We start from the raw sequence: 12,852 nt of genomic DNA, 5'->3' as shown, positions 1-12,852 counted from the left end.
GGTTGCAAAGGAGGGTTCAACAAAAACTTGAGGCCTGATTTGATTGGTCATATTTGAAAAAACAAGTAATCCATCCACTTATCGAAAACAATCAAATGGCACAAATTGCTATATATAATATATTTGTTGAATAAATAACAAAGGGCACCCACGGCCACCACTTGGATTCTTATAAATAATAGTTTCAACAGAAACAAACCAATTTATGAGAAGCGTACTTGTAATTGTACATAAAGTGGTGAGTGGATTACAGCTAACACATATTATTATTGGATTACTATAACATAATTGGTGGAGTGTTTTGTGCATTTCTGAAATGATTGGGTGACATGGGAATTATTTGTCCCACCTAAACTATTTGTCCCACCAAAAAGCAGGCAAGTTAAGCTAAAAAAAATAATAATAAAATAAAATACAAAAGACAAAGTAAGAAAGAAGACAGATAAATAAAGTGAATATTTATATTTGGACATTCAGTTATTGAATGCGAAATAGAATGAAGAGAATTTGAGGAGAAAGACAGCAACAGACCAAAACAATGTAGTTAGTTGACTGTCGAATTCTTTAATCAGGATGCCTCTAATAATCCAAATAATTCATAAATGCATCAAATTCATTAATTGGCCCAAAGTCAAATATTGCAGTGCAGCATACTGTGTTTGTATTTGTAGTGTAGCATTGGGTCTAATGAAATCAACTCAATCAAATACGATTAATTGCTGAGATAGAAATAGCAGAGTCGATGGGCTGGGCTTCAGTTTTCTTCTGAAAGTCCATATTGCATAAATGGGTTGAGCCCATATTTTATCAATAATAGCCCAAATCGGTTGTGGGGTAGGTTATGGAATCAAACCGCCGTCCCATAGGCCATACCTAATAAAAAGAATATAAAACTATGGATAACTTTACAATGTCGAGGAATCATAATGACCACCATGTTTTTGTTATGCTTCTACGAATTCTTTAACTGTGATTAAAAAAAAAAAATTGAGAAAAAGATTTGGAGTTCTACTAAAAATATGAGTTCAAATTTTCTCATCCCACTTGTTTTACTAAAAAAAGACTCTTTAATGATACATATACTAATTAAGATATATTGGTCTTTTTTTTTAATAAATAATATTTAAAGAATCATTTATTTATATCAATATTTAACAAGGCAAAAACACGATTTTGAAAACTTAAAACAGAGCAAAGAGCCCAAGTAGGATTTTTATTTTTATACTTTTTATATATATTTTTTAATTAAGCCCAAATTATTTTATTTTATTTTATTTTTATTTTTCTTGTTAGTACTCCCAAGTTGGATTTAAATACTCGAAAGTTGGAGTTGTCGCGCTCGAGTGCGTATTGGAATTTTTGAAGTAGAGTTGAGAATAACACAGTCATCTCATCTCATCAGTCGGGATGGGATAATTGCACGGAAATTCAAGATTAATTAAAGTTTTTTTTTTTTTTTTTGGTGTCTTTTGAATTATATTCTTCCAGTTTCCGCCGGGTGGATGTAGTAGATTGTAGATTCAAGTCCAAGCAACACTCCAAAAAATGCTTTACTTGTGGCCCCTGTTTCTGATGATTCCACTTCCGGCCACGTCTCAGCCATCTCCGGCCGCCATTTTCCTCCTCGCCGGACAGAGCAACATGGCCGGGCGTGGCGGCGTCACCAACAACAGTCTCACCCACCGCCTGACCTGGGACGGCGTCGTCCCTCCCCAATGCTCCCCCACCCCTTCCATCCTCCGCCTCGCCGCCGATCTCACCTGGCTCCAAGCCCACGACCCTCTCCACGCCGACATCGATTCCCTCAAGACCAACGGCATTGGCCCCGGAATGCCATTTGCCCACAGCATTCTCATGCACAAACCGGCCAGTCCAACGGTGATCGGCCTCGTCCCGTGCGCGATCGGCGGCACTTCCATAAAGGAGTGGCAGCAGGGCTCCAATTTATACAACCAGTTGTTGGGCAGAGCCAGAGCATCGCTGCGCAGCGGGGGTGCCATCAAAGCGCTTCTCTGGTATCAGGGCGAAAGCGATACGGTGAATCCTGAAGATTCCGAGATGTACGGTCGCCGATTGAACAAGTTTTTCACCGACATTCGCTCAGATCTGCATATTCCCTTCCTCCCAATTATTCAGGTTCCATTACATTCCCCTTCTCTTTCTTATTCAAAATTTAATTTACCCATTTTCTATTCTATTGATAAAATGATTTATTGCCAGTGGGTACGAGAATTAGAAAGTAATTAAAACCGTGTGCCGTGTGGTCGACATTTACTAGGTTTGATTAGAATTTAGAAATAAATTAAATTGCATATGGGATTAAAATAATTCAGAAGTAGTTTGGAAAGTGACAAATAAAAGCGACCAATTAACAAAGGGACGAAGTTTGCTGAAACGTCAACGTTTTGGTTTTAGGTGGGGATTGCATCAGGAGATGGGCCGTACAAGGAGGGAGTTCGAAGGGGGCAGTTCGGAATAGAGTTGAGGAATGTGATGACGGTCGACGCATTGGGCCTGCCACTTGAACCAGATGGGCTTCACTTGAACACTCCGGCCCAAGTTAAACTGGGCGGGCTTTTGGCTGATGCATATCGTCGATTTCCATCTCACCCACTCGCCAGCCCATTAAGAAACGCTGCTCCCTCGGTTTCCTCTGCTTTTAGTTTTGGTTTCGATGTTTTCGTATTTGGAATTTTGAGATTTGTGTTGCCACTGCCACGTGCGAGTGTTTTGTCATGACCACAAAGGACACAACTTTGGATGTAATTGGGATGGTGGAGTTATATATATTGTTCCATTTCTAATTATCGGAAACTTGTCCCACCAATTTGTGCAATAATCTACTTGTAAAAGCCAGCTAATTAAGTTTCTTCTGTGTGTTCTAAGTTCATGCATCTCAAAATTATTCTCTCCCTTCTGATCTTTTTAACACAAATTAACCCAACGAAAGACAAATCTGTTTTTATTCTATCAATTTTATTGTAAGATTTCAATTTCATCAAACTGAACTAGCTAAGTGTTACAATTCAATTTTGGCTAATTCACCAACTGATTTTAGCAAAAAAATATGGAAAAAAACTCATTCATTCTTTTGATGACATTTTAGTTTTTGCAACAAAATAAGTTTAATTAACGCACAAATTCAACCCACAAATAATTATGAGAAAACTCAAATTTAAATTAAAGAAATCAGTTTTAATACTGTTCTTTTCCTGAATCTTATCACTTTTATGCTACATAAATATATTTTTAGTAATTTTTCAAACGATAAAATTGAAATTATTATGTAAAAATGATTTATGCCTGGCTCACAATAAAAATTGATACTTCCCCTAAGTTTAATTGTGAATATATGTTGTCTAACCATCATTCTCCTATTAAAATCTTTTTACAATAAATGAGGAGGTGGGAGAATGATCAAGATGTTTTAATTCGATTTTTTCATTAAAAAGTACTTAATCATTATTTTTTTTATTAATTATCATTATTATTATTAATTTTTTTGTTTCGAGGTGTTACTACCACCGTATTCGTAGAGAAATTTTCCACAATTTTTTTTTTCGTGGAGGTTTCCAATAACAAATTTTCCTTCTTTTCTTTTTAAAATTTCAATATATATAGGCCCATGAATCCACACGACTGAGTTCTATATTCAAATATAGGTGCGGGACCCACACTACAATGAATCAGCATACTTGCCGCCTTTTCGTTATTTAATTGAAATTCAATGAATGTCATGTTCCGTTATCTTCTCAAAGTTAAATTAGCTTGGGATTTTTAAGTATCTTTTTTCCTAAACGGTTAAACCTACCATTAGTATAGGGAAGAAGATACGATATATAAATTATTTTAATCAATTGAACATTACAACTTTTCAATAGAAATTATCTTATTCTTAATTTAATTCGATCAATTTTTTCTTTAAAAAGAAAAGGTTAGTTTTTAGAGTACTGGTTCAGTTAGAACTATTTGAAACTATTATCAAAAGTAGCTTTCACAACTAGTGACACTTTTAATTTTATCCTTCCCACCATCAACCAGTGGTATTTGACATTTTTAATTTAATCATTACCACTATTAAATATCTGACAAGAGAGAGAAATATAAAAATATATTTTTTACATTTTAAGTCGAAGACTTGTAACAAATGACGAATGCAATTAAGTCTTTAATTTTTTGAAAAACACAAAAAACATTATACTTACTCCGATGCTTGGTAAGAAAAACAGAGCAAAAATAAACTAAAGTTAAAGGGTTCGGGCCAAGGGCAATTTATTGCTGACACATTGGTCATCTATCGCATAGCACCCTCTGAATTTTAAAAATCCAGAAGATTATTTAGTTCAGCAGTTACACAGCACTAATTAAAAATTAACCCACAAACTTCGTTCCATAATTAAAAAAAAAAAAAAAAGCAAAAAAGAAAACTAACTATCGATTACCAAATTCCAACCTCCATAAAGCCAGCCTCCGTCGCGCATCCTCTGAACATTCCGGTGGTGTTGAATCCACAGGCCACTTCCCCATTGGATGAAACTGCGATGAGCCCTGCCTTGCCTTCGTCCAGTCGCTCCTCTACCACGTAGCTCACTGCCTCCTGCAGTCCCATCCCTTTGTACTCCATCACCGCCGCCACTTCCCTCGCCAGTGTTCCTCTTATGATCGCCTCCCCTTCTCCCGTACACGATACCCCGCACAACCCGCACGCGTACGTCCCTGCGCCGATCAGCGGCGAGTCCCCGATGCGGCCGCTCCGTTTGTTCATCAGCCCGCCGGTTGACGTGGCCGCCGCGCACCTTCCTTGGCTGTCCACCACCACGCACCCAACCGTCTCCGGCGCGTACACGCTGATTGGGAGGCCGTTCATTTGCAACGGCGTCTCCACGCTTGCGCTACACTTCTCTAATCCTGCGTTTGGGATCCTATAATCGAACTGTTCCAACCAACCCAACAATTAGAAAAAGGGGAAAAAAAAAAGTCATTTGGCGTCCGCCTGCCCACGTGGTTCTTTTTCTCTCAATGAACGGTTACTGTTGCAGTTCAAATAAAATTCGTACCAGTATACTGTTGGCTTCTTTGGCTAGTTTAAGCATTCCCACGTTTTCTTCGGTGATGAAATAGTCATTGCACACCATCTCCACGCCCTGCACGATCCCCAGTCGAAAGTGTTAAAAAAGTCAGCCTTATTAATCGACGGGATTTCGGCAGTCTCAATGTTGAATAGGGAAAATTTGGGGAAACGAAACGAAACGAAACCTGTTGCCTGGCGAATTCCTCAGCGCCAGAGAAGGCGAGATAGGAATGTGGAGATTTGTCCATGACGAGGCGGGCGAGAGAGATGGGGTTTTTAACAGTGGTCAATCCGGACACCGCCCCGCATCTCCGTTTCGGGCCGTCCATGATGCTGGCTTCCATCTCCACGGTTCCATCCTCTGTCAGCGCAGATCCACGCCCCGAGTTGAACAGGGGATCCGATTCAAGTTCCCTAACCTTCGAAATCCGAAGAGAAAATTCGTAATGTCAAATTTGGAAATCAAACCTCCAAAAATTATGTAACTAATCATCGATATCGTCTCTCGGTGGGACCAAATCAATCGTGCATGCACGGAATCTTATTTCCAGAAGGATCAAAACAGTAATTGGGAGAGATTCGAGATTTTAGTATTAGGTTATGCATATGCATCGACAACAATACTAATAAAAGAAAGGCAGTGAAGAAAATGAAAAGATGAAGGCGGAGCGTACGACGAGTTCGACGACATCGATGGCAGGATGATCGGAACGAAGAGCATCGATGCCAAGATTAAGACAGCGAGCGAGGAGTTTTTTTGCTTCCTCTTGACGGTCGAGTGGGAGATTAGGGTCCACGCCGGCCCCTCCGTGAACCGCTATTGCCCAACCTGCCATCGCTCTCTGTCTCAAACCCTGGCTTTTTCTCAGTCTGTGTTTCCTTTGTGCCAGATGCAAACTAATGGGACAACTCCTTTATATAGCCTAATTTCTCCAACACCCTTTCCTTTTCCTTTTCCTTTTCCCAATACAAATCAATTTTAATTTCGATTCCGATTTCTTTTATGACATGGCCTCATATTTCCGCCACTTTCGGGTCTCAATTTACATACCAATTATATTTTTTATTTTTTATTTTTATTTCCTTCCTATTTATTTACCGTTACTAATTGCATTCAATGTTTTTCCGAATTTTATCTGCAACTTTATATATAACTCATTGAATGTCATGATTCTGATGATTAAAGCTTTTTTCTTTTAAACTTTTCTTGTATTTTTTAGTTACTTATAATTAATTTGAATTAATTTATAGAAATACAATATGGAACCAATCATGAACATTTCAATTTAGTGAATTTATTCAAAGCAAACCTAATCTGACCAGCGTAGATGTAGCCTAAGGTAAGGTTTTATTATTGTTATTATATTTTATATAAAGCAAACCTAACCCGAATCTTAAAAGATGCTTGATAAATATTGGACAAAAAATTTATCATTTATGTGAATTTTATTGTCTTCTCATATCTCTATTTTATACTCATTAAAGTCATATTTCGTCAAATTTATTATGTTTCCTCCCTGTTACAAATTTATTAAAGTTTTTTAACTTTTAAATTAGTTTTTTTAGGGATATTTTAAATTAGTTTATATGTTATACCCTAAATTCTTTTTTTTACATATTTAAAAGTTAAATTCATTGAACGAAGCATAGTTCAATGGGTAAGATATTCATGTCCGACCAATTAAGAAACTAAGAATAAAAAAAATGAAATTCAAACTTCGACAGGGAAATAGGGAAAGAAAACATTTTTTATATATACCAAATGATAAAACTTTTTTTCAATTCCATAACTTATTAAATTCCAATATTAATTAAAATTAAAATATAAAGTCTTTAAATGGTAGGAATTGAATCAACAAAAATTTTTAATATGCACTTTTCATATTTCATGCATTTATTATCGTTAATAATTAATTAATTAATTTAAGGTTTATTTATTCTTATGTAAGTACATAACTCAACGAGAAATTGGCTTACTTGTCGCATTTCTAATCACATGTTTAAAAATTTTAATAGTCACTTTTCATATTTCACGCATTTATTATCGTTAATAATTAATTAATTAATTTAAGGTTTATTTATTCTTATGGAAGTACATAACTCAACGAGAAATTTGCTTACTTGTCACATTTCTAATCACATGTTTAAAAATTTTAATAGGCACTTTTCATATTTCATGCATTTATTATCGTTAATAATTAATTAATTAATTTAAGGTTTATTTATTCTTATGAAAGTACATAACTCAACGAGAAATTTGCTTACTTGTCACATTTCTAATCACATGTTTAAAAATTTTAATAGGCACTTTTCATATTTCATGCATTTATTATCGTTAATAATTAATTAATTAATTTAAGGTTTATTTATTCTTATGTAAGTACATAACTCAACGAGAAATTGGCTTACTTGTCGCATTTCTAATCACATGTTTAAAAATTTTAATATGCACTTTTCATATTTCATGCATTTATTATCGTTAATAATTAATTAATTTAAGGTTTATTTATTCTTACGTAAGTACATAACTTAACCAGAAATTGGCTTACTTGTCCCATTTCTAATCACATGTTAACATTTTAATATGCACTTTTCATATTTCATGCATTTATTATCGTTAATAATTAATTAATTTAAGGTTTATTTATTTTTATGTAAGTATATAACTCAACGAGAAATTTGCTCACTTGTCCCATTTCTAATCACATGTTTATAAATTTAAATTTTGACAAAGAAAAGAACAGTCTACAAATTTTATTTTCAAATATGATAGCTTTTATTACATTGTAGATTATAGATATAGACAGCAACTTTCTAATACACCATTGATTATAGATATATTTTAAGTATATGTTCTTATATCATTAAATTGGTCTGATAGCTAAGAAATTTGTTAAATATGTAATTAAAATATTGACTAAATAGAGATTCTTCATTCTTAAGAAAAACTCAATTTGCTCTTTAATCATTCAAAACTTTTATTTAAAGAATTTCAATTAGATGATTCTACAAATAATTTGTTAGAAAAAAAAATTAATACAACATTAAATTATTATTTTATTAATATATTTAGACATGCACGAAGATATTTATTATCTAACACGTAAATCTCGAGTAAGACATCAATAAAATCCCATAAAAAATAATGTTATTTATGGGCACAATCAATTAGTCGTTCAGGACATACTAATTAGGGGAAGAAATATTAAAGAGCATCCGGAAAAGGTGCTATGGGAAAATAAAATCGAAGTGGGTCCCATGACATTCCAAGGACAATGGAAGATCGGAAATTGGGAAATTGGCATGATAAGATTTAGAACGATCGTTGGAATTCGGATGACTAAGAGATGACACATCTTTTCATATTCTGATTAGCAACTCCAATTCTTAAATCAATTAAAACCCTAATATTTAAATAATTCTTTTCTTATCCCTTCAAGTTTTAAATGTTTAGATAAGTTTCAAATTTAATTTAAATTGTGAGTTGGAATTAGACCCACATGTTTTCTTCTATATATTTTTTTCTTTGACAAAAAAGTTATTTATTGATTATTATTATTTTTAAAGTAAACATGTGAGATAGGATTCCATGGGCTGAACTAGCGACTAAATATACATAAAATCTTTTTTTTATTATTATTGGGAGTAAATAATTTAGACTCTATCGTTTGTAAATTTAAGTTACGCTCCATATTTTCTTTTATAAATTAAATTTATCAAAACATAACAAATATTTAATATTTAACTATTTAATTGGTAGATAATAGTTATTAATATCACTAATTCTTGATTTCTTTCTGGAGAGTAGGGATTTAAAACCTTTACGTCAGGGCAAGATACAATGGCAGACAAAGATGGGGGAGTGATAATATATATATTATTTTTCTTTACAGATGGAGTGATGATATATATACTATTTTTTTTACAGATGGAGTGATAAAATTAAAGATCAAAGATTTACATGGGAAATTGAAGCCTCTGCGTTTGCGTTAGTATTTTATACAATTTTTTTAGTACATTTAATACAAATTTTTTTGAGGCATATTTAATACAAGTTATTGAATGTTATTTATAACTTATACAGCTCGACTTTAAGATTTTGTCAAAAACAAGTATGGTTCACATATATTTCAGTCAAGAATTTATGAATTCGATCCCCACACCCACTTATTATACTAAAAAAAATAAAAAAAAGTATCTATACTCAGCCGTTCTCCTCTCCTCACCAACCAATTGGAGCTAATTTCTTTGATCAATCATGAGATTGATCAAATTTAAGCATTTCAGAGCATTTTTTCTCCTGCGAGATTTTGATAATTTCAGTATCAGTATTTTTTTACATTACCAGAAATTCTAATTTAGAGATTAATTTAGAGATTTTTGTTTTTGATGGCATTAATTTTGGAATTTTCATTTTCAGTTCGAATCTAATGTTTAATTTTTCTCTTTTTTTTCTTTTGAGTATAACAAGTGGGGTGGAGTATCGAACTCACGACCCAACGTTGAGTTATAGTTGCTTTGACTAATTTGAATTTTTCTCATTGTCTTTTAAGTCTAACTGGGACGGATGTCTCTTCAAATATAGCTCTATTTACATATTTTTTCTAATACAATTACTTGCTGTTCAAAAAAATCTCTCAACAAAATTATGTTTAAATGATTATTTATTTATAATAAATAATGTACTGAAATCATAAGAAACAAGGCTAGGAACGCCATATATCATGTAAAATACATAAACTATTATTTAATGTTTGTCTATGCTAAAAAAAAAAAAGATTATGTCACAAACAACATAGAATAATCATTTTCTTAACATAAACTTATGAATACCAAATTGAGTATAACTTTACAGTTAAAAGACAGTTAGCATGCTTGTTGAGGTTGAAGGTTAACCTTCAACCGTATTTATTGAAAAAAAAAATTAATGGTATTTTAACAAATTAATTGTTTTATCTGTATTTCAATTTCAACCCCACCTCAATTTGTTCTTTTCTAACTTAATTAATAGCAGCTTAAGAACACGATACTTTGTGTTGAGGAGAAATGTTTAGGCTCCACATGTGTCTGTAAGAGATCTAACGAGCCCTCTTCATCTACAGAGTTAAATATGCACAGTGCAGAGTGAGATGCTTAGTGCACTAGAAAGAGAAGACGAGTGCACCGTATGGATGCCCCGAATGTAGTTATAGGTACCAACAAATTCGTCCTGCAGGCATCCACCATAGTGTCAAGAGTGTATCCTGTAGACTCTATCTCACCGCTTTGCTTTAGCAAGAAAAAGATTCAAAATGTTGGGAGGGGCTGTCCATCCCGCTTCGCCTTTCTATCTCTAGTCTCATATATAAGGAAAAAGACAACCGTAATCAAGGTGAGCCGCATCTTCTCTGCACAACTCCTTGTGAAAATTCAGCACACATTCTCAAACATACTTTCATCCTTGAGATTACTACCTCGTACTCTTTCTACTTCATACCCATTTGCTTCCTATTTGAGTCCTGACTTAAACATTCGAAGTGCGTTAGCTAGAATATCCTACAATGATAGACTTATGTGTGAGTATCAAGGTTTCGAAGAAAATGGCATATGAGATAATTGTGAGGCACAAACCATGCCGTTAAATTATGCTGACAGGTTTGATAGGAAAATTGATGTACTTTCTGAAGTTGAAAAAGTAAAAATTGATTTCGCCCTTTATTTTATTGCAGAAAGCAAATGCGGTATGTGTAGAATCCTATTCAAAAAATAGCATATAATTTAAGATGAGTGTTTTTCACTGTCAGCAAAATTTTGACACTGCAAAGCACCACTTTGCAAAAGTATGGTATATAAATATATCTCACCACAGCACATCTTAATGGGAGATTATTTTCTTAAAACTAAATGTAATTATTTGATGCCCTTTCCATTCCATGTCACCGGCCTAAAACTTCTTAGCCATCACTTCTTCAGATATATATGCTGGATAATGATGTCGAACATGTCCTTATATCATCATTCACCAAACATATGTTATTCTTCCTTGAATTTAATTAAAAAAAATATACATACATAGTAATAAAGAGAAACAAAGAAATGGAAAAGAGAATATTATATTTCTAATGTGTAGACAATTAGGCAAAAGAAGATAATTTGAGCTAGAAAAAAAAAAAAAAGTGAAATTGGGTAGGGGTCAATATCCAAGTGTGTCGTATTGGTATCGTATCTCCCCAAAGTAGAAGATTCCAAAAGAACGCCATATGTTTTGGTGCGGTTTCTTTCAAAGATTCTTCCATGCACGTGTTTTGTGAAGCTGTGCTTCCGGCCCAAAAGTAAACAAAATTGGGCCTTAAGCCCAAGCCTGGCCCAAGAACTGTTTTGTACGGAGCAGGTGCGCATTGATTTCCAAGCCCTTGTCTTTTGTTAGTTTGCAGTTTGGAATGTTGTAGCATGTCCGGGCCAGCTTGTGTACACCTCGACTATTCACAGACCAACCGCTTGACACTGCTACATTTAGTTGATAAGGAAATTCATAGGATATTAAACGCTAGGTGGTGGCCACCATAGTTTGAATTCATTCCCTCTAAGTCCTTTGTTATTTACACTAGCTTTCATTGACTATTTAAGTCATCCTATGATGGTTGACTCGTGAGTTTTGAGGTGTACCATCAACGAGCGGGAACATGATGAATGGGACTCCAAAATTTTGAAAGTGTTTGTTTTTTGGTCACACAAAAAACAATTACAAGTGATATTCATATAGAAAGGGAAGCAGAAGGAAAAGAGATCGTGGATTTTGGTAAGCGGTGAAATCTGGGGATCAGAGGGTTGTTGAATTATGAGACTCACGACGAATGTGCGATACTTTTTTTTGGGGCCCAAATGATTGTCAGGGCGCCCTAAGAAACTTCAATTTCCATTCTTTATATGGTCAGAGCAGAGAGTAAAAAGGCTTTTTTTTTATTCTTTTTTTTTCGGGCAATAGGGATGGGACGATGGGCCGCCTATAACGTTACGGAAAGGAGTTATGACTTTTCTTTACCAATTACCACTTGGCCATTAATTTTGAGGGGTTGAAGAATTCATAGAATCGGATGTAAAATTGTCACGAGGTAATCTATCAATCGACTTGTGGCATAGACCGATGCGGATTGAAATGGTGGCCAAAAGTTAAAATCTTCTTTAAGACGTCATTTACACGTAAACATATAGGATAGCTAGCATATTTATCTCAAAATCATATATCATTTTACACAATCAAATGATTTACACCAATAAAGCTCTATCTTTTATGAGAAATGGATTTTGTGCTTATTTACTAGATTTTTGTAACACAAGAAAAGAATAATTCACACATGACATTAGTTGGGTCTGTGTTTGAGATCGTAATATCTTACCAACTTCCTGTTTGTTTTTTTCTCTCTCTTTTGTTGCTGCTAACTTTTATTTGATATTGAAAACATAGGTATTGGGTAGGTCAAAAGTCAGGGCATTGATGATCTTAAAGGAGAGAGAGGCATGTCCAAAAGAGGAGAAGAAAGAAGATATTGGGTGGAACCAATTATACACACACTACTGATCTTTAGTTTGATATGTGTGTTGGGAAGATTCAATTGTGTCCATCTTTTCTTGAGAGATTGAAATTCTCTCTTACATCTTTATTGAGAAGAAGAAGAAGAAGAAGAAATTATCTCTTAGACAGAGACTAAAAGCAAAAAGACATTTGACCAAGCAAAATATTTCAGACAAAATCAATCCTCCCCCATCTTCATTTTTCTCCTTTTTGTGGGTTCAATTCATTT

The 12,852-nt window shown here is 34.1% G+C and overlaps 2 protein-coding genes across 2 annotated transcripts; one reads left to right on the top strand and one right to left on the bottom strand.

Annotated features, from left to right (window-relative positions):
• The first annotated feature begins 1,256 nt into the window (after positions 1-1,256).
• LOC111011284 (putative carbohydrate esterase At4g34215) lies at positions 1,257-2,885 on the top strand. The gene is made up of 2 exons (XM_088119971.1): positions 1,257-2,136; positions 2,416-2,885. Exons 1-2 carry the CDS (start codon positions 1,546-1,548, stop codon positions 2,737-2,739), a joined length of 915 nt encoding a protein of 304 aa, XP_087976097.1. The 5' UTR covers positions 1,257-1,545; the 3' UTR covers positions 2,740-2,885.
• Positions 2,886-4,242: 1,357 nt separating this feature from the next.
• ASPGB1 (N-terminal nucleophile aminohydrolases (Ntn hydrolases) superfamily protein) lies at positions 4,243-5,975 on the bottom strand. Its single transcript, XM_022285648.2, has 4 exons — positions 5,746-5,975; positions 5,257-5,490; positions 5,058-5,144; positions 4,243-4,933 (listed from the first exon to the last, which is right to left on the bottom strand). The coding sequence occupies exons 1-4, from the start codon at positions 5,905-5,907 to the stop codon at positions 4,439-4,441; spliced, it is 978 nt and encodes a 325-aa protein (XP_022141340.1). The 5' UTR covers positions 5,908-5,975; the 3' UTR covers positions 4,243-4,438.
• Positions 5,976-12,852: the final 6,877 nt, after the last annotated feature.

Source organism: Momordica charantia, assembly GCF_013281855.1.
Source record: "Momordica charantia cultivar OHB3-1 chromosome 11 unlocalized genomic scaffold, Mcharantia_2.0 BLBB01000011.1, whole genome shotgun sequence".
Lineage (NCBI taxonomy): Eukaryota > Viridiplantae > Streptophyta > Magnoliopsida > Cucurbitales > Cucurbitaceae > Momordica > Momordica charantia.
Note: the sequence above shows the minus strand (reverse complement) of the source record. Positions and strands in the feature narration are given on the sequence as shown.